The 27035-nt window shown below is 36.5% G+C and overlaps 2 protein-coding genes and 1 long non-coding RNA gene across 3 annotated transcripts; all 3 read left to right on the forward strand.

Moving 5' to 3' along the window:
* LOC103965769 (UDP-glucuronic acid decarboxylase 1) lies at window positions 1-3618 on the forward strand. Its single transcript, XM_009378842.3, has 7 exons — window positions 1-964; window positions 1096-1243; window positions 1342-1421; window positions 2199-2282; window positions 2406-2480; window positions 2784-2876; window positions 3113-3618. The coding sequence occupies exons 1-7, from the start codon at window positions 353-355 to the stop codon at window positions 3320-3322; spliced, it is 1302 nt and encodes a 433-aa protein (XP_009377117.1). The 5' UTR covers window positions 1-352; the 3' UTR covers window positions 3323-3618.
* A 3965-nt stretch (window positions 3619-7583) lies between these two features.
* LOC103965767 (protein SODIUM POTASSIUM ROOT DEFECTIVE 1) lies at window positions 7584-9847 on the forward strand. Its single transcript, XM_009378841.3, is given in 4 exon segments — window positions 7584-8740; window positions 8930-9005; window positions 9344-9393; window positions 9395-9847. Coding segments are annotated over 4 exon segments (939 nt in total). The 5' UTR covers window positions 7584-8068; the 3' UTR covers window positions 9536-9847.
* Window positions 9848-25089: 15242 nt separating this feature from the next.
* On the forward strand, window positions 25090-26791 carry LOC103965766. The gene is made up of 2 exons (XR_007253745.1): window positions 25090-25666; window positions 26470-26791. It is a non-coding gene; the product is annotated as an uncharacterized LOC103965766 (long non-coding RNA).
* Window positions 26792-27035: the final 244 nt, after the last annotated feature.

Here is a 27035-nt window from a genome sequence, read left to right on the forward strand (position 1 = left end):
AGCTAACTCATGCCCTTGATCGTAGCATAATTTCCCACACACCAACTGCCACCCGCGTGCTTCATCATCAAATCTGGGTCCAATCAAAATGCAAATCCCTTCCTAATTACTCAAAGCAACCCCCAACATTCGATCGTATTCCATCGCCATCGCCATCACCATAACCATAACCACCTCTCAGAAACAGACCTTTCACCTTCCTGGCCCAAATACCAAAACACACACACACACACGCAGTCCCCAACTAATCCTTTTCACCTGGACCAGAAAGTCTCTGTCTTTCTCCCCAAACCCAGAAAACCAGAAGAGACAGAGAAAAAAAAAATCTCAATCCCCAATTCCCTAAATTGTAATGATGAAGCAACTGCACAAGCAATCGAGCGTGAACCACCGGCGGGACGAAGAGACCCCATCGACCCTAAGCTCTCCCTACTCCCCCAAAGCTCTCAAGCACCCCCGATCACTCCCCAGATCCATCAACTACCTCTTCAAGGAGCAGCGCCTCCTCTTCATCCTCGTCGGCATTCTCATCGGTTCCACCTTCTTCATCCTCCAGCCCACCCTCTCCCGCCTCGGCCCCTCCGATCCCAACTCCGCCATCAACACCGTCTCCAGATCCTTCTCCACCGCCCACGACCTCGTCTCCAAGCCCACTCATGCCAAGGTCGGTCGCGTCCCTGTTGCCCTCGGCAAGCGGAGGCTCCGCATCGTCGTCACCGGCGGAGCTGGGTTCGTCGGGTCCCACCTCGTTGACAAGCTCCTTGACAGAGGTAATGATGTGATTGTGATTGATAATTTCTTCACTGGGAGGAAGAACAATCTGGTGCATCATTTCGGGAACCCGAGGTTCGAGCTCATTCGGCACGACGTCGTCGAGCCGGTTCTGTTGGAGGTGGATCAGATCTACCATTTGGCTTGCCCTGCCTCCCCTGTTCATTACAAGTATAACCCAGTCAAGACAATTATATCCTTTTCAACTAGTTATGCTTTTATCGTAGTTTTTATTGAATTTTGGCATTTGGGTTGTTGTTGTTTGCTTGATTTTTTGTGTTGAATTCTGAAATTTCGGGTTTTGAGGTCCTTGACTGTGATTACAAGACCAATGTGATGGGTACCCTTAACATGCTGGGACTTGCCAAGCGAATTGGGGCACGGTTTTTGCTTACTAGTACCAGTGAGGTTTATGGCGACCCGCTGGAGCATCCTCAGAAGGAGACTTACTGGGGAAATGTGAATCCTATAGGTGTGTTGTTAGTTTCTTTTTGTATGTTAGATGTTTGCGTCCACAATGCATTTCTGTTGCTTAATATGTTTATGCACATGTGTGGTTGGAAAGAGTAGGTGAGAGGAGCTGTTACGATGAAGGAAAGAGGACAGCAGAGACATTGGCAATGGATTATCATCGAGGTGCAGATGTTGAGGTAACTGAAATTATGGTTCTGATGTTAACCTGTAAATGAGCTGTTTTGAAATCCATCATTTGGTGCCTGGATTGTTAGGCATGCAGATGTAGAATGTTAATGTCATTCTTTTACATTTGAGTAGGATTATGTTGGAATTTTGTATTGATATCTCCGATCTGGTATTCCATAACCAATTTATTCTTGAGAAACTGCATGCCTTTTCACTTTAGTGGTACCCGCCCGCCATTTCCCTCCTTGCATTGGGAGCTTTTATAGTGAAATTCGACTTTGGGTGACCTTGTTTGTTCTTTTAATTCATTCCACATATTCTACTTTATGCATATTCTTTCCCTTTGAAAACTATTCTGTTCTATACTTTAATTGTCATTATAAATGTTGATTCGGTGGACTTACGCATTACGATTTTGTAAAATTAAGGGTTGCAGGTTGCAAGTAGTCAAGTGTTGCTTGGGCTTTCCTTTTACGGTATCTTGAACTATATGATAATGCCAACTTGAACCCTAGCCAAGTAAATTTTTTATATGGGTTTTTTTCCATGTATGGGTTGTTTGATGCAAATTTTCACCCTGCTCCAGTTTCAATTTTAATTTATCCTTGAGTGAAGCATACAAGTCATCTTCCATTTCTAAACCTTTTCTCTCATCCAAATCCTTTTGAAATCCTTTTCTATCATGCAGAAGTTTTAACTAATGTGGCTAAAAGTAAGGTAGGATATTCATCGACTTATTTTCCACAATTGACTTGTCAAACTCATATAAAGATTTCTGTTTTCAGGTGCGTATTGCTCGAATTTTCAACACTTATGGGCCGCGTATGTGTTTAGATGATGGGCGTGTGGTTAGCAATTTTGTTGCTCAGGTTAATACAACCCTTTTCTTTTAAAGTGATTTTGAAATTTGTTCAATGAAATAACTCATGAAGACTAAATGTTTTGCAATGTGATTCTCATTGTTTTATTAACTACCTTGGCTGTCTGTGCAGGCTATCCGCAAACAACCATTGACTGTGTACGGTGATGGTAAACAAACACGAAGCTTCCAATATGTCTCTGATTTGGTATGCCAGACTTTTTGTATCGTTATATAGTTCTTTCCTTGCAACTTTTGCGCATGCTGCGTTACTTACGCATATTCTTCATGTTTTTGTACTCAGAAACATGTACATTGTATGGCTGAAACAATAGATCTCATGATCACCAGGCAATTCTAGAAGCAGTTAAAGTTTAGGACATGATCTGAATTCTGAAGGCTTGCAAATCTTTAATATTCATTTTGTCTGACTTTGAATCCTAAGGGCAGTGAATAAATTACTGAAATGATGTGATGGATGGGTCTTATAAAACACTTCTTACAATGACAGGTCAATGGACTGATGGCATTGATGGATGGAGAACATGTCGGACCTTTCAACCTGGGTAACCCAGGGGAGTTCACTATGCTAGAGCTTGCCGAGGTTTGTCTTAATCGTGTTTCCGTAGTTTTAATGTATTTTAGACACTCCATTTAGACATAGAAATGCCATATGATATTAAAGATGCTTGGGAGGTAATTCTTATAAAACATTTTTAGCATTTTGCTTTCTTTTATGTTTGTTTGTTACAATATTTGGTATTCTCAAGTAATTTTTATGCTCGCAACAGAGTGATTGTACGATGGCATTCTCAATTTTCTGTTTTTCCTGATGAACAGGTTGTCAAAGAAACAATTGATTCTAGTGCGACCATAGAATTCAGACCAAACACTGCTGATGATCCACACAAGAGGAAGCCCGATATTAGCAAAGCCAAGGAGTTATTGAACTGGGAGCCGAAAGTCTCACTGAGGGAAGGACTGCCCCTAATGGTGAGTGATTTCCAGAATCGCATTCTAAATGAAGATGAAGGAAAAGGGATTAACTAAGAATGAGGAGAACCGGTATGTATAGTGTGAAGCATGACTGTATCAAATCGATTCGTTTATTATTGTCATCCTCAGTTCACATTACCTGGCAATTCAAGCAAAATGCCACTGTAGGAAATGTATCTGTTTAACGGCCGTGCTTGATCAGCAGAGAGTCTACAGTCACTAGATTTTGATGAATTTTTTTACAACATTTTCTGGCACACATTGTGTTGGTGGAAGGATGTATCTTCTTTTATTCTTTTTGACATTTTTTTAGGTATCTTGAAACGAAAGTTGATTCTCCTTGCAGAAAATTCTAATACTGATAAGAGGTGGTAGTCTGAATTCTTTTTGACATTTTTAAAACTAAACTAGAACGAAGAAAATGAAACGGCTTCGCCTCGACCGCCCTTTCTAGGTACGTGCTTCCCCCTCTCTTGTCATCACCGCGAACCCCTTCCTCTGTTCCTCTCAACTTGGTCGAAGCTTTAAAGATGATAGGGAGGGGTTGACCGGAATTGAGGAAAATGGGTCATCGGAGTGGGGAAGACGGAGACTTGCTGGCTCCTCGGTCCTCCCTCGATTTTTCCATTTAAGGTTTGCTTTTAGTATATTTGTCAAATGTTGTGGGTGTGTAGAAGGAATATCATAACATTAGAGTGCCTATAAATCACTCCAAGTCATATTGTACTGTCACCTTGGGCAGCAAATCGACCAACATATCAAGTCCATGCTCGCCACTGATGTCTGGCATTGGCTTCGGTTTGTGCCGCACTAACAAGAGGTTCTGTTGTGTCACTGGATCTGTAGAGCTGTTCTATTTGTCTTTCTGATCACATAACGAGATGTATAGGCATAGAGAAGTATTCATCCAGTGACTCAAATTTCTCCAAGTTACAAGTGCTTTTGGTGAGATAACATTTGGTATGAAGGGAAAGAATGATAACTATTTTACTTGCTTAGCAAGAATGACAAAAATCCATCAAACTTCAGATAATTTTTATATACAAGAAAATCCCTTTAAATTTTAATCCCAAACCCTATGTTCTGCTGACTAAAATCCAATAAAGTTTTGTTTTTTGTTTTTTTGGCCTTTTTCTTCCTTTCGAAATCTTGGTAGGTAAAAGTTTGGAACTTGGGATCAAATTCCATGTCATATTGCCATGCATGGTTTGCACAGAGTCCCTTCCTGGGACCATCTCATCTAAGGCACGAAAAAGCTGCCCTCTCACTTACAGAACGCATTTATAATTTTCTAATAAAGTTTTGACCAAACTTTAAAGCAAAAAAGAAGAAAGCTTACCTTCTAAACAACCCCACCATTTTCCACCTCCATGCAAGTCCAATTGAAGTTCTAGACTAAGTCAAAAAACAAAAGACCAGGGATTACCAAGTTCATTGCTTTTCATTAACATGTGTGTAATGCATTATTGAACCGGGACATCGCTGATAAACTCGTTTTATGTAAGCTACTCTTCTAAACTACGACTTACGAGAAATCTTTGAATTGAGAAGATCCGTCACGACCTGAGATGAAGAGAAATGTCTATCTATTTTATTTGGACTTGCATGGAAAGGATTCACCGCTACGTGATGTCTTCATCCAGTAACACATTGACATGTATATTGATTATTAGACCGAGTGCCACGATAACTATGAACTCATTTGACGTAAGTTGCTCTCTTAAACTACGGCTTACAACAAAAGAGACTGAACTTGATTGCATAAGAGCAGACACATTGTCTTAACCAATTTATTTAAGTTACGTTTGACAAAGTGATTGGAGAGAAGGAGAGACTCTTAATCAAGAATATCAGAGAGCGGGAAAAATAAATAAATATATTTAAAAAAAAGGATGGAAACGTTTGGAATTGGGAGTCTGAATTGGTGAAAGTGGAGGGTAGGCAGGGAATATAAAGGAAGAAAAGGAAAGGAGTTAATGAGTGATGGTAGCCATTTATATAAGCATCTGATTCCACAACCCTTGACGAGTAGAAATATCTCTCACAGTGAGAACTTTGTGTCTCATCCATCCATAGAAAAGAAAGCAAAATTCCAAATGGTTTTCCCTTCTTTTATTCCATTTATATGCTGGCAACATTTATTCCATAGGAATCTAAATAATTGCATGATAAATATCATCTGGAAAGCTTTCCTTTCATATCTTTGTTCCATTGCTGGTATGCTTGGCTTCTTAAGAACGTTTTTGTAGGACCTTCTTCTTGTTCTTTAATTCTTCAAACCCTTATATTTTTCTTTTCAATTTTAATTATAATATGATTGTTTAAGACAAGCGATACGAGAGAAGTGGAATTAAACCCGTAATCTCAATTTTACTTGTAACCTCATTTGCAAAGGGAAATGGTTTTAGTTAAGTGAGCTACAAAATCTTGCAATTTCAAAAGGTTTTTTAGTCAAAATGGTCCCTGAGATTTTCATAACACATAACTTTGACCCCTGAGATTTAAAATCAATAGAAGTGGTTCCTGAAATTGTTCACCATCCATTATTTTGATCATTCCATTAAAAAACTCCGTTAAGTGGTCCCTGAGCTTTTTAATGGAAGGACCAAAATGATAGATGGTGGACAATCTTAGAGACCAAAGTTATGTGTTAGGCAAATCTCAGGGACCAAAATTATGTGTTATGCAAATCTCAAGGACCAAAGTTATGTGTTATAACCTCAACTTAACGGAGTTTTTAACGGAATGATCAAAATAATGGATAGTGGACAATCTCAGAGACCACTTCTATTGATTTTAAATATCAAGGACCAAAGTTATGTGTTATGCAAATCTCAGAGACCATTTTGACTAAAAAGTTCAATATAATTTGAACTCACAACATGTACTAAGTTGCTATGAGTGTGACTGCCTCGCCATGTGTTATAACATGAAGTGCAACATGATTGATATATCACGGATTTGAAATACAGTCTTAATAAGAAGATATGCATGTTTTATAACTTAAGTGAATTTATAACATAAAATTAAGAGTCACGCTGAAACTGAGGAAGCCGTTGGTCTGTTTCTTCTGATTTTTTGTTTGTTTCATTTCAAAGACTAATCTCATGGGGACAAGTTGCTGCCAAGCGTGTGAAGAAGTAGTGAATATAAATTTGTTGGGCATGTAAGCCCCAGGCCAACAGTTTATCCGACTATACAATAAATTAGTATTTGCAGGGTACAATTTCTTTCACTTTCCATTGTTATATAAATCTTAAGGTTAAAGCATCCAAAGGAAACTGTCACGGGTCCTCCACTCTTATCCAAGCCAAAATTAGGATATTTAGCTCTGTAAGTACACCATCAAATGCCCTAATTAATTATGTATTTATATTGGTCTTAGTGCACCATCTGCAATATCTGATGCTCTCCTGATGCAATTCCTTAATTACTTGAAAGAAAAACATGATACCAAATGAAGGAATACCAAAAAGATAACAGTATTTCAAAATACGAGTTATACAACTACCTATGTAATGGCACACCGACACTCATAAATTACTTCATCTAATTGCAGAGAGACGAACTCGAAATGGAGTCGGAGAAGAACAAGAGACCATTTAGTTTAAAGAACTGCCTGTTGATCGTCGACTTGTTATTAGAGGATGTAAATTTGTTTGTATTTTGGTGCGGACACTCACTCTCTTTGTTCCTATTCATTTTTACCTCCATTAATGAACGTCATACTCTACTTCAGAAAAAATAAAAAATAGATAAACATCTGTACCGTAACTATAGGTTCATCAATTAGCTTGCTTTTTATCTCGCAACGATTGTTACCAAGGGAAGAGATCTCAAGTTCGATCCACTTTTAGACATTTTAGTGTCTTTAATATTTAATTACAACTGACACATTGTAGTGAGAAAGTGTTGCTGTATTCTGTAGATATCCCATTGGAGAAAACCAAAATTGAGTTTGAGGTGGATTTGTGAAAATTGAGTGGATACTTTTGTCTTGAAAGTTTTAAGGATATATGACTCACTTTTAGGTCGAAATTGCATGTGTCTTCCTCTAAAAATAATAATGAGACAATGCAGAAATTATGACTTGTAATACAATTGGTAAATGGTAACACATGCATGGAAAGGAAATAAAACTAGGCACTTACTACACATCATTTTCATCCATTGAATCCGCAGATAAGTTAGCTGTATATCATAAAGGATGCTTCTACTACTTTTTTACTTTCCTTCTTCAATTCCCCTCAATTTTTTTTTACTTTTTAACCAGAGTCTCAGCACCAAGTCCTACTTGTACTGCCCCATGATATGTGGGAGTTTACTTTCATTTTTTGGTATTGGAATAGTCTAATTTAATATTGGCACTATATGGAAGTGATTTTTGCACTCTTTTTCATTTTTCTTCCAACTCTAATTCTTATTCTAACAGTAATAAATTTGAATAGATTAAAATAGACAAAAGCAAAGAGACGAGTAGTGCGAAGGAAAAACTACCGAAAGTGCGAAAATCACTTTGTGAAAAACTTTCAACATTATCTTTCCAGTGTATCATACAATTAAATCAGTTTTCTTACTAAAAAATCATTTTTTTTTATAACTTGCTTGGAATCTACAACCACATTATGTTTCTTCAATATCTCCTTTATCTCCAAGAGGAAGCTTCAAGCTCAAAAGCAGAAATTAAACTACCGGCCATCTTTCTAAACCTCCTCTCTCTCACTCTCTCTCTCTCTCGCTCCTCCTTTTATGCAGATTCTCTAAACCACTAGCTCCCACTCTGTGTTATCAATATCAAATATGAAGATGAAAGGCATAGACATCTTCTGTGCATCCCAAGCTTCAACAACCATATGCATGAGCATGGAGAATCAAGCATCCTCCTCTTCCTCCTCCGTCATTCAACTCGGTGGCCGAGCCCTCGACCGCCACAACCCCATCATCCAAGATGCAAGAAGAAGCACAAGCTCCAGAACCCTTCCCATTGCTCCATGCTCTTCCCAATCTCCCATCAACCCCAAAGCCTACCACCAACTCTCAAAGAGCAAGAAAAAAAACTCCTCATCACCAAGACCAAGCACTGATCATCAAAACAAGAAAAAGAGTTCCACAAAAGAAAAAGACCAGAAGAGGAAGAGTAGTAATCTTTTACAAGGAAAGTTGGATGAAAATGTGAAGAAGTTTTCTTCTGTTCTAAGTGAGAGTGTTGTTGTGAGGAAGAGCTCTGCAAACCCTACTGATCTCATCACTCCTCCTGGCTCCACCAGATACCTTTTGAGTGATACTGTGATCTTTGATGGGTTATCCGATTACGATCCGGTTTCGGCATTGGTTCCAGTTGGGCAGAAAAAGAGCCAAAATGCAGTAAAAATACTCGAAGAAAATGAATCTACTACTTCTCCAATTAGCTCTTCCTCATCTCTGACAAAAGACTCACAACCACCGCCGCTGCCGGCGCCCCCTTCCAACCAGGTATGTCCAAATTATTCTGTTTTTTCTTGCTCAAATTGCTAGTTTATATGCACAGAAGTAACACTAAACAATGTTGATGGTTCCAAATTTGGTTTAAATTGTCGAGAGTGTGAATCCCAGGTCAAGGAATAATCAAAGCCTTGAGTAATTATTTTAATGATTACTTGTGATAATGATTTTCTTTTGCAGGTTGTTGTATTGATGGTGTCTCTCCACTGCAAAGGGTGTGTAGGAAAACTGAGAAAACATCTATCCAGAATGGAAGGTAATTGCTTTTTTACCATTTTGTAATTTGTTTAAATCCTTAAAGCTGAAAACTTTTTTACTAGATTGTATCATTCAAAGAAGTGATTTCCACCAATTCTTTTTTTCTCATGCACATTCATGTTTATTTTTGCGTTTAAATTGAATAAACTATAAGAAAATTAAGAGACAACAATAAATAAAGGTGTGCAGAAAGGAGAAAAGGTTGTGCGGAAATCAATTCCATTTCTCAACTGTAATAAGAGCTCATTCAGTAAATTTAACATCCACTTATGGCAATTTTAGTTTTACCAATGAATATATAAACTCAAAGTTAATTGTTGGGAATTATGTTGGCAGGGGTGACATCATTCAACATAGACTTTGCAGCAAAGAAGGTGACAGTCACTAGGAGATGTAACCCCATTGAGTGTCCTTGCCAGTGTCTCAAAGGTGAAGAACGCTCAGTTTTGGCCTACTGTGTCATCAGCATCACCTGCCTCTCCACCTTGTCCTACCAAACTAGAGGCCAAGAAAGAATTTAACAGGTAACTGAAGAGAGAGAAAGCAGGAGAGAGGAGGAAAAAAAAAAAAACCAAAAACTGGGAAGTTTCTTTAGATGTATGGTTTGGATGTGAATTTATATTAATTATTAGTTAAAATTTAATCTTAGTGTAAATGCACTGTTAGCATGAGTGAGTGGAGGAACCAGATTCTGTATTGCTTGGCAGGAACTAGCTAGGAAGAAGTTGAGCGAGTAGTAGAAGAATCAAGAATAGAACTCATCTTATCCGATGCGTTGCTTTTAGTTTGGGACCTTTGCTTTCTCTACTCTTATAAGAAAAGGTGGTGCCTTTTGGAGGAGAACTTTCTTAAAAATAGAAAGATTTTTCAATGTGACTAAAATACGGAGTGGTACACTATATGTTATTGTATAAATGGTAGGATATGTGTATTAAAAAGTTAATAGCTTAAAAAATAAATTTTCTCACCACTTATATTAAAATACATGGTGTACCACCCGTGTTCCGGTCATAATGAAAAATTTCTCCTTACAACTAGAATGCTATTAAAATCATATGCAAATCAATTAGCAATCATGTATTGTCATGCGAAATTTAAAATGCATAAAAATACGTGATTAATTTGAGATACAAATATAACAGCATTCTCATTGTAGGTAAATTTCTCTTGTTCTCTTTAAGAGTACCCAAGAAATTAAAAGCTTGCTTAGATCATCTCCAAAGGAGATATCAAATCCTAAGTGGAATGTCATATAATCAAATTTAAAGGTACGAGTAAGTTCTAACCGATATGTCAATCCTATGTGGATTGACATATAAGTTTTCATATGTCAATTTTAACATATAAGCAAAGATGATGTCAAATAATTTTTAATTATTTTATTGTGTGGATCCCATTAATACACTAATTAAAAATCTTGAAATTTATTTTAATTAATTTCTTTTAAAAATGGATCTACAAATATTATTTATAACAAGAAAACACATTGGTTGAAAAAAGAAAAAATTTAATATTGCTACATCAGTCATCAAATTAACATTTGATATTTTTCTTTGATAGGAGATGCTCTTAGCTATCTATGGCCCCCATTCTATTTTATTTTACAAGTCCCCATGTTTTTGTTTAATTTGTGCTTCGTAAAAGCTATTTTATTTCGTCTTCTTTTTTACCTTAGTTTATGCTAAGTTAAACGGTGCTTGGGAAACTGTAAAATCCTGAGTGTTGGGTTGCTGGCTCAAGGGCCATATTTTTGGGTTCTTGGTGTTTCGGGTTAGAATGTGACATCCGCAGCCAGTAACACCAACTACTCGTCTCTTTTTAGAATGTTATTTGGAAGCTGTAAAGATCAGTAATCTGGTAAAAATAATAAATAAGATGAAAGTTTTAGGTAGTGGAGGGTTTGGAAGAGTGTCGGAGCATCTGCACAGAGCCTCCATCTACAAGGGGACCCCAACTTTTAATTATATATATTTCAGTTCCATATATTCAAAATATATATATATATATATATGCATATAACTAATTAAGTACAAATTTGAAAATTTCCTAAGTTATTTTATGTTTCGGAGAATACTGCATTTTTTTATATACCATCTTATTTCTTGGTTAAAAATTTCATTTCTTTGACATATACTTTTCTTAAAATTCGTCTATATTTGTTGTTCAGCAGACGATATTGTATTACAAAGTTGACTTTCATATTATATCTTGTACTCATACATGTACCATAGAGGAAAAAATTTTTTTAAATACCCAAAAAAAAAAGGTCATGTACATGAAAGGGCCTCAATTTAATTTTCGCACACGGTCCCTGAAATCTTAGAGTCACCCTAGGTTTTAGGATGGATACTAGTTAACTTAGATGGGGTGAATAGGTTCCAACTCAAAAATTCAATTTCAATTTCAATTCTTAAATTAAGTTTCACATCCAATCACATACGAAAATATTCTCCACAAAAATAACAAGCATAACTAAAAATTTGAACACAAGGTGTAGGATTTAACAAGGCAAAATCTATCATTAGAAAAATCTTCGTGCTTCCAAGTTAGGACAAACACTAAGAGAAATAAGTGCACAAAGACTTTAAACTCATAAACTAGACACACATACTAGTAGGTAGTTTTATCTCCGCTCATTGCTACCTCTCTTTAACCTTCGAGTTGAAGAGGCAAGATACTCATGCGGCCATCGCCTTCATCTCGAATTTGCTGAATACTAATTAAGGCAATCTTGCAGAACGTATGAAATAAATGATCTAATATCGACTGTAGTAGACCAACCGAGAAAAGCACATGGGCCATTTTTTTGATTGATTTCAGTGATTAAAAACCAAATCTCTCTCTAAAAGCACACGGCTATAAAACTGGTTTTCTTCGCTCCAAATACTCTGGAAATTTCCTCCCTATGCTCACGGGCTGCTGATCAGAATTTTTGCTCTCGATACATCTCGTACAACAACAGCAAAAGAACAGAATTGGTCTGATCCATTAATCTTTCACCAAGTCCAAAAACAATAGTTAAGTCCAAACTTAACCTAATCATCCAGTTCGTAAACCTAAAACCATGCAGCCCAAACTAATTGTGTCTGAACCAACCAAAACCTGTACTGTATGAGTGCATTATGCATGACAAATTTACATGAGTAGATATCTTTGAAACGCTTGTTATTTTTGAGATTGAGAGCACGAGAGACAAACTTGGAATTAAATAATTACAACTGAAAATATGAGTTAGTCTAAGACATTATAAACTCAGACACTTTGTAAGGAATTATCAATTTTACACCAACATAAGACACCCGATTTTTCATTGAACCATGTTACCAAATTACTTTTTGTATTTGAAAAGAAGTAAACAACGGATCTAAATGGGTCTTAATTTGTATTACACAACTCCTACGTCAAAAATAGTTTTGAAGCGCACTCATCATTAGGCTGGAAAGAGGTATTGATACTTTATGGTCAGGAAAAACTAGAAGCCCCCTCTAGAGAGGAAAGATACTATAGGTGTGTCCGGCCGCTCTTATATGGAAGAATTCTTGTGAGGGCGGTGCTCAATATAGGCTGCCGGACATGAGAATTTCTCACTTGTGGCGCCAATTAATTGATCTTGAGTTGACTCATAAAAGAGGTTGCAGATGCACATGGACATGACAGAAAATACATGTCCAAGAGGGCAACTTATCATTCAGTACCAACTTACCATTTCAAAATCATATTATGTGTTGAAATATTTTTAGATCAACGGGCTTGGGGTGCCCCACTCTAACGACATAGATACTGTTCCCAACTTTACCATCTGCCCAATCTGTTAGGTGTAAGGTTTTACTACAAAAGACATCAGTATTAGTTAAAGTGGGGTAATTATATTTAAACCCATTGGTTTTCTTTCCCACCCCTGATGTGGGACTTTAACACTCCCCCTCACATGTAACCCTATTTAGTGGTTCACATATGGAAATCCACACATCAACAATTGAAACTTAGAGGTTGGCTCCAATGGAGTCCAAACTTGTTTTCAATCTTTTTCAGGAAGTGACTCTTCGAACTCAGAGGGCGACCCTATGTTAAGAGTCCAAGCTTGTTTCCAAGCCCACACTTCCTATGAGAAGCCTATGGCTTGTGACACACCCCGACCGAAATCGAGGCATGCTAGCTGTCACGAGCGGGTGACGTAGCATGAGCGCAGTGCGGAAGTGACAAGCGATATGAAAATGTGAGTAATTAAAAACCAAAACTAACTAATTTACACTAAGATAACCATAAAAGGATGCAGAGATACTTAAAGTAGTAATACAAGTACTCAGAGCGTAGGTAACCTAAATGTAGTCCAGTAGGCTAAATATTAATTATACAAGACAAGAGCGAAATTCCTACATTAGTTGAAGTTTGTCAGAATCGCCGTAGGGTTCTCGTAAGCCACCAAAACGAACTTCTAACTAGAACCTGGCGGGGCACAAAACAGAAAACGTGAGTAGGTAAAAACAAAGCTTTTAAAACCATTTCTCTTCCCACCAGTAAAACCCGTATAATTTCCCATAAAATAATAATACATACGTATATAAAAATCATGCTTGAGCGCAATGAAAACCAAAGTATATGCCATGCCAAGTATCTTAGTAACAAATATGTAAGCCAGGTGATGTGAATCAATATAAAATGATATGCTAGCTGGAGTCACCTAACGTGACCTGTACGGCTGAACCTATAGTTCATAAACCAATTCCTGCACACGAGTTGGAACCATCTATTATGGTATGTACGACAGAGCTGGGTGTAAATAAGTATGCTCAAGAGCTATGATCATGAGAAGGCTGTGCGATGAATCGCAGGTCACCTAGAGTCGGAACCGCCTAATGTGGTATGTACGATAGGGCTGTGCACCAAACTTGGATCCAAGGTGAGCATGTGGTGCGGGAGGTGAACATCATGTGAAGGACTGTGCTCTGGCCGGCGGGAGCACTAACGCCAGGGTGCAGGATAATGATCTCTAAATGCATCTACGCATAATCATAAACAATGCAACCAATATCATCACATAGTACTCACCTAAAACTTACCTGGCCTCCGCATCGTCATACAATGTTATGCATACACATGCTAATGCATATAATAAAATGGAGTGCAAACATGACATGGCATTTAGAAGAATACACTTGTTTAAAACAGTTTTTGGAAAATGTAAAGCATATATAGGTATATATAGAAAACCAAAAGCCCAGTCACTGGTATGTAGCAGGGTCGTAACCCCCAAGCCTCACCTGGCTACGCTTATCGTCCGGAAACGTCTCACCTATATGTGAAACAACTAATTTAACGTTAAGTTTAAGCACATAACCAAACCGTGTAATAACTTCTCATACGTTGCTCAATTGAGGTGTTTGAATATACCATCGTGACCTACTCAACACCACGAGCATCCCCATATTTTAAAAAAAATTTCTAATGTCCCACGCGCCGGCCACGCCCAGGCACGTGCCTGGCATGCTGACGGAATCCCTAACTGTGTTAGGGAATATTCTGTTTAAAAACTAACAGAGTTACTTGATGCCAGTCAATATATTCCGTCAAGGTTGACGGAATATTCCTTGTCTTCTCATGTGACTCATCGGAAACCGCCGCCAGCCGCCACCTGCAACGCTGAATTTTGAAAATATTCTAAGGCTTTTAACTACTTCATTTCTCAACCAAAATTCACGAATTTTATATGGATTTGAAGCTCTCAACAAGGAGAACATCATCTTACCTATTTTAAGTCCTAGAACCGACAGAAAACGGTTGGAAAAACTCTTGAAAATCTAACTAAACTGAAACTTCTCGAAAACACCTACTCTGACGTCAACTTTGTCCTAAATCCCTTCTAAGGTTCCTATAAAGTTGTTTAAGAGCTTCCTCGAGCCTTAAAACCTTGGAAAAAGGCCTTCATCACGACAGAGCAACAACCACCTTGCCGAAGTTCGAGAGTTCTTAGGTTCTTGTGACCCATACCACGGCCTAAAGGTATCACTCAACTCGTGAGGCTATAAGGAATACGATAGTGGACTTCAACAATTTGATCCGTGACATTTGGTTAATGTTATAGGTGATGGTCTCTTGGTTGTACGGACGAGAGAAAATTCGAGAAGGAAGGAGAGGGTGAGGTTGTACATGTGTGTGTTATGGGATTGGGCAACAGAAGAAAATAATATGATCTGATTGAGCCCAAAAGAATACGAGCCCATATAATTAGTCCAAAATTTACTTGTTTACGCACCTAAATATTCATAACTTCCTCATTATAACTCCGATTTGAGCCTAGCTCGGGTCAAAGCTCTTGTGCCGTTGAGTACAATTTAATCATGTCAGCAGGAAAAATAATTTAAAACTATATACGTACATCCACATCACCCAGCCAACGAGAGCATAATCGTCATTTTCACACATTCGAGGATAAAATATGTATTTATTCGAGACAGGCCGTCACAGCTTGCATATGCAAGTAATCGGGGGCTCTGATACCATGTTGAAATATTTTTAGATCGTCAGACCCGGGGGCCCTACTCTAACGACACCGATACTGTCCCCAACTTTACCACCTGCCCAATTCGTCAGGTGTGAGGTTTTACCACAAAAAACCTCAGTATATTAGTTAGAGTGGGGTAATCGTATTTAAAACCATTGGTTTTCTTTCCCACCACTGATGTGGAACTTTAACATAGTTTTCAGTCAAATGATCCAAGTAAAGGTGAAAAAATGAGAACTTAGAGAACTGGATGGAGTGAATAGAGAAAGAGACGGACACGGGAAAACTGTTACTTCTACTTGGTGTATATTACTTGGCTAGTATCGATATATTTACTTGGCAGCTCATATGAACTTTACTGCTAACAGATATTTATGGCTTGATATGTCCAATCAAATACATGGTCCGTGCACCAAATCATATAACAACACAACAACAGTAAGGGCGCAGTATTGTTGTAAGTTGGGTTAAAAGTGATTTCCAAAGGCTCTCAGTAACTTAAAATCAGATGGCCACAAACTATATGTTGCACACCACAATAATTAGGCTATGCAATCTTTGTAATGTTATGTCGTGTTACGCATAAAAATTTCTCTCACAGAACACTTTGCTTTACATGTTTTGGTTATTCATGTCAAACATTAGAATGCTGGAAAATAATTTGAGTTTTTTAGAGGGAACTCAAAAGCTTTAGTTTGCAACAATGTAGTCATTTACACGCTTTATTTTTCTCCTTTTTTCACTCTATTGTTTTTTTTTCCTTCCTTGATACATCCGTATTTATGTAAATGAATAAGGAACAAAAAGGAGGAATGTAAGAAAAGAAAATTGTGAAAATCACTCCTTTCAACAATGGTGTTGAAGGGCAGATAATTCTGGTGTTTCAATGCACAATTTTAGTGGCGTTGCCCCCGCTTGTGATTGGTAGAAATTAAGAGGAAAGAGAGAAAAAGAGGAAAAAAAAAAAAAATCCATAATGCTCACTTGTGAATGGTAGGAGCTATAGCCATATCATGTCATGGGTGGATGATAGATGGTGATAAACATATGTTAGATTTATCCAATATAAATTAACCTTTAAGTGGTCTACTACATGTAATAGGAATGTAATATTGGAGAAAAATGTTGATTGTGATAAACATATGATTATGATACTTGACTTGGAGGCTAAGAAAGTAAAGTTTAGGTTTCCTTTATGGATGGAAACCCTAACTTTTAGCCTATATAAAACACTAGTCCGTATAAGCCCTAGAACATGCAACATAATACTTCCCATAGAGTGGTTGTATTCGGCTAGGAGTTTATAGAAGAGATTGGTGTTGCCGTGCCCCTTCTCCTTCCTTGCTCAAGTACCATGATTACAATTGGAATCAGGTTTGTCACTCATTCGTTTGTGTTTTAATTGTATAACCTTATAAGGCTAATAGTTGGTATTAGAGTCACTAGTTATATAATTAAAACCTATTAGGTTTAATGTTGGATTACATACACTACAACAAAAATGAGCTTTGAGTACAAAACAAAGGACACAATTAAGAATTTTATGTCTGTTTAATCACCAAAAGGCTGAAATAGTTCCCATTCCATAGAGGGCACCATGGATTGTGCCCATTGTAAGAAAAAATAGGCACAAATACATTATCTGATAGCTTTATTGAAAGAATGGACTCTAATATATTATTTGTGCCCATAGTTTACTTCTAAAGACACAATTCTTTGTTCTTTATTATTATTTTCAAAAACTTGTGGCCCACATCCATCCAACACTCTCTTTTCTGCTTAACCCACCTACTTCTATCCAACTTTCTCTCTCCCCCCTTAACCCACTAAAACCTCGTTTGGCAACCCGTATAACACACCAGATAAGATAAATAGTACGAATGAAGGTGTTTGGTGCAATTTTGTACTAAATAGTACCCGGATTAATTAAATTGGCCCCGCACGTTTTATACGGTGTACGCCCGCTAAATTATCCTCCCAAAATCCTTTGTATTTATTAGTTGGGTAGTTTCGCTTCCTCCGCTCTCTCCTTCCCGTCTCACATTGCGCCCTGTGTCTTCTTCTCCTCTTTCTCATCCATTCCCTGCTCCTGCCAAAACCAACCCATCTTCGTTTTCCCCAATTTCTCTATCCAACCCCCCTGCAAATTTCTTATTCTCTCTTTGTTCCGCCCAAACCCAAGAGCTTTGGTTTTCCCCAATTTTGCTATCCAATCCCACCTGCAAATTTCTTCTTCTTCTCTATCTGTTCCGCCCAAACCCAATCTTTTTCGTTTTCCCCAATTTTGCCATCCAACCCCACCTGCAAATTTCTTCTTCTTCTCTATCTGCACCGCCCAAACCCAACCCCTTTTCGTTTTCCCCAATTTTGGTTTTGGCTGGATGACGAAAATTATGAATAATTTCGTTGAATGATATTAAAATTTTACTTCTTTATTCCTATCTATTTGTCCAATCCAATTCCCTCTGCAACATTTAGACAACTGTAATCGAGTGGGGGACCTAGGAGTGGAGCTGAACTTCTGGAATTGCGATCCATGTTTGCTGTTCTCACTGGCTTGGTGTACTTCCTTAACAATTCTCTCGCAATTGAGTTTCGTTGGGTTGGATTGAAATTTGCATTTGATAATTGAGAGAAAAAAAAATCTATATTAACAGTTTTAATTTTGTTAATTTTTTAACTTGTGATGTTTAGCAGCGTTTCCATTAATCATCAATTGTAGTTTCAAGTTCTATAATCCAGCACATTATCGAGAACACAGTATACATAATACGGTTATTAGTTCAATATTGCACCAAACGTCTGACTAATTTAGTCAGTACTATCCGATGACTATTTATCCTATCCAACTGAAATAGTCAATACTGTTTGAGCTGCCAAACGAGGTCTGACACCCGTCATATTTATCCCCACTCTCTCTCCCCGCCCACCTACATCCATTCACTACACCCTTTATGTTTAACCCCACTATCTCTTCCCTCAACCCACCCACATCCATCCAACTCTCTCTCTCTCTCCCCCCTTAACTAGACCTGGCATTCGTGTCGTGTTTCTCGTGTTCGTGTCGTTTTCGTGTCATACCCGATAGCTTAACGGGTCGTGTCGTGTAATACCCGTTAAAGTAAACGGGTAATATGACCCGACCCGAAATCAACCCGTTAATATTTTCAGGTAATATGACCCGACCCGTTACCCGTTAAGAAAAATATATTTTAAATCAATAAAAATGAAAATGAAAAACATAATTTGACCCAAAAAAATGTAAAACATAATACTAAATTAGTATATGCATACTAAATTTCGGAGTTGACCCCTTAATGAAAGTTGTAAAGCTTTTTATTACGAGTGATTACATTTTTCACACTTCTACAATAATTATTATTAATTTTTCACTAAAATAAATAACATTGTTCATGAGATTTGGAGGGTTTTAAAAATCTAAACAACCATGTAACCTTGCCAATGGAACTCAAAGCTTACATGTTATTCCTTTTACAAAATCCTCAATTTTCATAGATCATCATGACATAAGATTTTGTGGTATATATCCACTTCTGTAAATATTTTAAATTGACGATCAAATTAGTTCATTGTATTCATATAGGATCAAGGAGTGTAGCTGTAAAAAATCATCAAAATCAGAGTTAAAATAACCGTTAAATCGTGATTTTTCGTTTATAACCGTCGAAACATTTTGTCTCGTTACTTGATCTCTGAATGTTTGTTTTTTTCAATTTCTGGCGTATGCGATCTCGAAGCATATATAAACACGTTTGATGGTTGGATCATTGAAATTAGTTTCATATGATGCGTATCCCATCAAAACGATACATTAACTAACACTTAGAGTTTATTTATATTTTCATTAAGTATAACATAAGATTTTGTGGTATCCACTAATGTAAATATTTTAAATTGAAGATCGAATTCATTCATTGTATTCATATAGGGTCAAGGAGTGTAGCTATAAAAAATCATCAAAATCGGAGTTAAAATAACCGTTAAATCGTGATTTTTCATTTATAACCGTCGAAAAGTTTTGTTTCATTACTTGATATCTGAATGTTTTTTTTTTGCAATTTTTGGCGTATGCGATCTTGAAGCATATATAAATAAATTTGACGGTTGGATCATTGAAATTAGTTTTGTAGGATGCGTATCCCATCAAAACGATAAATTCACTAACATTTAAGAGTTTATTTATACTTGGGTAAAGTACAAAAAACTACCTTAACTATTGCGGTCATGACAGTTTCATACCTTATCTTTTAAAATTGACAATGTCATACTGCATCTTACGAATTTGTGACAATGTCATACCTCCGTCAATTTTTCTGTTAGTTTTTCTGTTAAATGCTGATGTGGCAATAGACGGGGACCACTTTCTATTAAAAAATTATTAAAATACTATTAAAAACTAAAAAAAAAATATTTAATATTTTTTAAATATTAAAATAAAAAATAAAAATAAAAATTAAAAAAAAGTGTAAAGTACAAAAAACTACCTTAACTATTCGGATCACGACAGTTTCATACCTCATCTTTTAAAATTGACAATGTCATACCGCATCTTACGAATTTGTGACAATGTCATACCTCCGTCAATTTTTCTGTTAGTTTTTCTGTTAAGTGCTGACATGACTTGATTTGTGACCTACTTTCTATTAATAAATTATTAAAAACTAAAAAATGATTATTTAATATTTTTTAAATATTAAAATAATAGTAAAAGGCCGAAAAAAAAAAAAAAAAAAAAACCCTCATTTCGTCCCTCCCCTCCCCCCTCCTCCCTCCTCTCTCCTCTCTCCTCTCCCCATCTTCATCTTCTTCCCCCACCTGCAAATCCCAACCGAAAAAAAAAAAAAAAAAATCCAATTTGTCTTCCCCCCACACTCGCACTCAATTTCCCCACACCTACACCCATACCCACACCCACACTCTTCTCCCTCCTGCAACCCAAAAAAAAAAAAAAAAACGGGATCTCGTCGGTGGGAAGATGGGTGCACAAAGAAGGTGGAGGATGGGTGCGGAAGAGGATGTGGAGAATGGATGAAAATGGTGGATTTGGGGTTTGATGGGTTTTCAAAAAAATAATTTTTTTTTCCTTCTTCTTCTTCCTTCTTCTTCCGCAGGGGAGTTGATGGTTTTTTTAAAAAAAAAAAAAAAAAATTTCCTTCCTCCTTTTTTTCCTCTTCTTCTTCTTCCTCCTCCTTCTCCTTCTCCTTCTCCTTCTTCCGCAGGGGGTGTTGATGGGTTTTCAAATTTGTTTTTTATTTTTTCTTCCTCTTCTTCTTCTTCCTCCTCCTTTTCTTCCTCTTCTTCTTCTGCCTCCTTCTCCTTTTCCCTTCTTCTTCTTCCGCACCGATAGGGGGAATTTTTTTTTTCCTTCCTTCTTTTTTGTCCTCTTCTTCTTCTTCTTCTTCCTCCTCCTCCTCCTCCTCCTTCTCCTTCTCCTTCTTGTTCTTCAACAGGAGGTTGTTGGGTTTTCAAAATTTTTTATTTTTTTTTATTTTTTTGGGTTTGCAAATGGGGGGAAGAAAATGAAGATGGGGAGAAGAGAGAGGAGGTGTGACATCCCACATCGCCCAGGGGAGTGATCCTTATATGTATATTCTCATCTCTACCTAGCACGAGGCTTTTTGGGAGCTCACTGGTTTCGGGTTCCGTAGGAACTCCGAAGTTAAGCGAGTAGCGCACGAGAGCACTCCCAGGATGGGTGACCCATCGGGAAGTTCTCATGTGAGTTCCCAGAAACAAAACCGTGAGGGCGTGGTATCGTGCTACGGTGGTGGAGCGGGTCCAGGAAGTGATCCGCCCCGGGCGGGGATGTGACAATTTGGTATCAGAGCCTAACCCTGATCGCGTGTGTGCCGACGAGGACGTCGGGCCCCTAAGGGGGGTGGATTGTGACATCCCACATCGCCCATGGGAGTGATCCTTATATGTATATTCCCATCCCTACCTAGCACGAGGCCTTTTGGGAGCTCACTGGCTTCGAGTTCCGTAGGAACTCCGAAGTTAAGCGAGAAGGGGGCTAGAGCAATCCCATGATGGGTGACCCGCTGGGAAGTTGCTCGTGAGTTCCCAAAAACAAAACTGTGAGGGAATGGTAAGCCCAAAGCGGACAATATCGTGCTACGGTGGTGAAGCAGGCCTGGGAAGTGATCCGCCCTGGGCTGGGATGTGACAGGAGGGGGGAGGGGGAGGGGAGGGACAAACTGATGGTTTTTTTTTTCTCTGCTTTTATTATTATTTTAATATTTAAAAAATATTAAATAATTGTTTTTTAGTTTTTAATAATTTTTTAATAGAAAGTATGTCCCGAATCAAGCCACGTCAAAACTTAACAGAAAAATTGACGGAGGTATGACATTGTCACAAATTTGTAAGATGCGGTATAACATTGTCAATTTTAAAAGATGAGGTATGAAACTGTTGTGACCCCAATAGTTGATGTAGTTTTTTGTACTTTACCCTTTTTTTTTTATAATTTTACTTTTATTTATTATTTTAATATTTAAAAAATATTAAATATTTTTTTTAGTTTTTAATAATATTTTATTAATTTTTTAATAGAAAGTGGTCGCCGTCTATTGCCACGTCAGCATTTAACAGAAAAACTAACAGAAAAATTGACGGAGGTATGACATTGTCACAAATTCGTAAGATGCGGTATGACATTGTCATTTTTAAAAGATGAGGTATGAAACTGTCATGACCGCAATAGTTGGGGTAGTTTTTTGTACTTTACCCTTTATACTTTCATCAAGTATAACATAAGATTTTGTGGTATCCACTAGTGTAAATATTTCAAATTGAAGATCGAATTCATTCATTGTATTCATATAGGGTCAAGAAGTGTAGCTGTAAAAAATCATCAAAATCGAAGTTAAAATAACCGTTAAATCGTGATTTTTCGTTTATAACCGTTGAAAAGTTTTGTCTCTTTACTTGATCTCTGAATGTTTGTTTTTTGCAATTTTTGGCGTATGCGATCTCGAAGCATATATAAACAAGTTTGACGGTTGGATCGTTGAAATTAGTTTCGTAGGATGCGTATCCCATCAAAACAATAGATTCACTAACACTTAAGAGTTTATTTATACTTTCATCAAGTATAACATAAGATTTTGTGGTATCCACTAGTGTAAATATTTTAAATTGAAGATCGAATTCATTCATTGTATTCATATAGGGTCAAGGAGTGTAGCTATAAAAAAATCATCAAAATCGGAGTTAAAATAACCGTTAAATCGTGATTTTTCATTTATAACTTTCGAAAAGTTTTGTCTCATTACTTGATCTCTGAATGTTTGTTTTTTTCAAATTTTGGTGTATGCGATCTTGAAGCATATATAAACAAGTTTGACGGTTGGATCGTTGATATTAGTTTCGTAGGAAGCGTATCCCATCAAAACGATAGATTCACTAACACTTGAGAGTTTATTTATATTTTCATCAAGTATAACATAAGATTTTGTGGTATCCACTAGTGTAAATATTTTAAATTGAAGATCGAATTCATTCATTGTATTCATATAGGGTCAAGGAGTGTAGCTGTAAAAAATCATTAAAATTAGAGTTAAAATAACCGTTAAATCATGATTTTTCGTTTATAACCGTTGAAAAGTTTTGTCTCGTTACTTGATCTCTAAATGTTTGTTTTTTGCAATTTTTGGCGTATGCGATCTCGAAGCATATATAAACAAGTTTGACGGTTAGATCGTTGAAATTAGTTTCGTAGGTTGCGTATCCCATCAAAACGATAGATTCAATAACACTTAGGAGTTTATTTATACTTTAATTAAGTATAACATAAGATTTTGTGGTGTCCACTAGTATAAATATTTTAAATTGAAGATCGAATTCATTCATTGTATTCATACAGGGTCAAGGAGTGTAGCTGTAAAAAATCATCAAAATCGGAGTTAAAGTAACCGTTAAATCGTGATTTTTCGTTTATAACCGTCAAAATTTTTTGTCTCGTTACTTGATCTCTGAATGTTTGTTTTTTGCAATTTTTGGTGTATGCGATATCGAAGCATATATAAACAAGTTTGACGGTTGGATCGTTGAAATTAGTTTTGTAAGATGCGTATCCCATCAAAATGATAAATTCACTAACACTTGAGAGTTTATTTATACTTTTATCAAGTATAACATAAGATTTTGTGGTATCCACCAATGTAAATATTTTAAATTGAAGATCGAATTCATTCATTATATTCATATAGGGTCAAAGAGTATAGCTGTAAAAAATCATCAAAATCAGAGTTAAAACAACCGTTAAATCGTGATTTTTCGTTTATAACCGTTGAAAAGTTTTGTCTCGTTTTTTGATCTCTGAATATTTTTTTTTTTTTGCAAATTTTGGCGTATGCGATCTCGAAGCATATATAAACAAGTTTGACGGTTGGATCATTGAAATTTGTTTCATAGGATGCGTATCCCATCAAAACGATACATTAACTAACACTTAGAGTTTCTTTGGGTTAAATATTAGGTGGGAAATGGATGGATATAGGCTGCAAAATTTCTCAAACATTAGGCGGGAAATGGATGAAACTCTTGAAATATTAGGCGGGAAATTAATTATTATAATTTTTTTATGTGTTTGGTATTTTTATATTACTTGATATTTTTATTTTTAATGTGTTTTATGATTTTTACTCTCAATCTTTGCCTATAATATACTATAAAAATAAATAAATAAATAAAACTTAAAATTTAAAGTTTATATAGAATAATAATTAATAAACAATATATACATATTCATTATATCTATTGCATTTTATAGTAAGTTTTTTTTAGTAGTTTAAAAAATTAAAATCATCAAAATAGCATTTTTCTTATCGTGTCGAAACAGGTTACCCGCGTGTCACTCTCGTGTAAACCTGTTAAGGACCCGTTATTAACGGGTTATTATCGTGTAACCCGATAATGACCCGATTAGTTATCGTGTTGACCCGAAACCCGTTATTTTCGTGTCATTTACGTGTCGTGTTAACGGGTCGTGTAAGAAATTGCCAGGTCTACCCTTAACCCACACATATCCTTCATATTTATCTCTTTCATATTTCCTTATTTTTAGTTCTTTCTTCCCTCTCTGTTCCCTCTAAAATGACCAAACCGGACTCACCGGCCAAGTTTCGGCCAAAACTAGATTTCGACCCAATAGAGAAAAGTGATCCTCTCATGGTGAGCTTCCTATCTATGTAAGTAGGTTTCTTCAATTTTAACTTTTAGATTTGAAAAATTCTTGAGATTTAGGACTAATTCGGTTTTAACTTGGCATGTTGAAGATTTGGTTGGTGGTTTTGTTTGGGAGATTGAATTTAAGTTGAACTGTATGAAAGTTGTTCAAACTCTTGGATTTAGGTAAGAACCTGAGAAACCCTAACCGTAAATGTAGCCCTCTTTCGATTTCTAATAGCTTGGCTTGTTTTTTGTGTGTTTTTTTGTTGATCAAATTTAATGAATTAAATCGATGGTTTTAATTTTTTATACTACTCATGACTTTGGCAATGAGAGGTCCAAATGCTACATATATCATTAGTTCGTTTGTGGATCAAACAGAAAGATAATGTCATAACAATGTTGAATTGTTTTCTTGGATGGAGATTTGATTGCCTTGTTTTTATGTGTTTGGCAATGCAGATACGGGAATGTGACTGTGGTGGAGAATACAGAGAAGATGGTAGGATCTTATCTTCCAGCAGATAAGGGCAGTTTTTGGTTTTGGCATTTAAGATATTTAAGTAGGGTTTCTCTTGCAGTTGTAGAATTTGTTAATTTTGGAAGCATGAATTAAATGTTTGGGATTAACTTACAAAGCTTCCTATCAAAACCAATCAAAACCATTTTCTGAATCTAATGTTACAATGTTGTGCACTCTCATTGATAAGCAGATTTTCATTATGATGAATTTTCAGTCTTTCTCAAAATTTCAATAACTAAAATTCATGTGGCATTCGGTGTGAATTTTGTCAGATTTGTCTCATTGCATTGGATTGATTTTTTGTACTGTTACCAGGCCCGTCAATTTTTTCTTTTTAATCCCAACTGTTTTTGCTTTCAGGGAAAAGAGGTTTCTTCTTTGATGCCTTGCAGGAGAGCTGTGGTTTTGACAATTGGGGCAAATAAACATCACTTATGAAGTATGTTGGTTACTTGTTTCATTATTAGCAAATCAACATAAATTTAATTTGTTATCTTCATTTAACTTCTTGATGATCATGTTATGTTGATAATAAAAGTGCATGCAGAAGTGTGAAGATCGGATTTGAGTTTTCACTCCTTAAAACACTACGATGTCTAATAAGGAGTATGTTTCTTACTGGATGATTTTATTGTTAGAAATGAACATATGCTATTGTTATGTTGTAGCTTCTTAGCTATTTATACACAACTAATAGTGGGGAAGGATTTTAGAGGGATGGACTATATATTACATTGGTACAGCCTACAAGTACCCACTTGAGGGCTTTGTTGCAAGTTTTTAGCTGTAGTTAAGTGTTTAGGTTGCTCTTAGGAGAGGCTGAACAATGAGGAAACCTGCAGTCTTAAGAAACTAAACAGCTCCATGAATCTTATCTTTCTGTATGGAAACATGAAAGACTTCACTAAAGCTGAAAATTAGATTTCAAAATACTTATTTATTAGCTTGTGCGTTGCAGAACCTATAAGGTTCTTAGCAGTTTCTATCTTTCTTAGAAATTAATGTCATAACAATGATTGTCCAAACTTTTATTGTTTTGTACATCTTGTTTGCTAGTGATGATGGTTTAGCTGCTCAGTTTAGTTGCATATTTTGTTCGCTGTAATTTGGTATAACAAAGTGTAGCAATGCATCACTGCTATGGAGTTCTTAATGCTGATTGAAAGTTTTGGTCCTTGAACATGATTGGAAATAGGTCCTTTCATTTTTTTTATTTCATTTTCACTTTCATTGGGATTTCAGGAAGATGATTGCACTATCCACCAAGTTGGAAAAAGAGGTGAATCTTTGATATGGCAGATCTGAAACTTTTACGTATTGATTTCAACTTAACTCCATTTTAGGTGTAATTTTGGACTGATTTTGTTTTGAATTCGACTATATTTGTTATGGCTCCTGATGAGGTGCAAGGGTTGCTGCGGAAAAGGCATCTGTCCAAAAATATGTGCTTTCAAGTTTTATTGTATTAGAGATAAAATATGGAACATTACATTATGTATGTGAGATTGGGAATGTGTTGTAGGTCTTTTCATTTTAAGAAAATTAAAAAATTTCATTTCCTCAATTTTAGTTTCAAATTTTGATTTTTTTTTTAATATTTAATTCATTTGGCACAATTACAATATGAAGTGCCAACTTGTTTGGAAAAGGTTATCTGACAAGTTGTCAGAAACAAGGCACAAATAGTGGTCCATTTTGCCGACCTCTTTGAGCACCAAACAGTCTATTGTGCCCTTTTACCAAAGGTGACGCCCATAGAGGGCACAAATACAAATATAGTTGCTGCACTGTTGCTATTGGTCCATGGG

This window comes from the organism of the source record quoted next, unplaced genomic scaffold, assembly GCF_019419815.1.
Source record: "Pyrus x bretschneideri cultivar Hongxiangsu unplaced genomic scaffold, Pyrus_bretschneideri_v1 Contig11, whole genome shotgun sequence".
In the NCBI taxonomy this organism is placed as follows: Eukaryota; Viridiplantae; Streptophyta; class Magnoliopsida; order Rosales; family Rosaceae; genus Pyrus; species Pyrus x bretschneideri.

Coding starts and splice junctions, on each gene's coding strand:
- LOC103965769 (XM_009378842.3), top strand. CDS start 353: ATGATGAAGCAACTGCACAAGCAATCGAGCGTGAACCACCGGCGGGAC. Junction 1,422..2,198: donor ATCGAGGTGCAGATGTTGAG/GTAACTGAAATT, acceptor TTCTGTTTTCAG/GTGCGTATTGCTCGAATTTT. Junction 2,877..3,112: donor CTATGCTAGAGCTTGCCGAG/GTTTGTCTTAAT, acceptor CCTGATGAACAG/GTTGTCAAAGAAACAATTGA.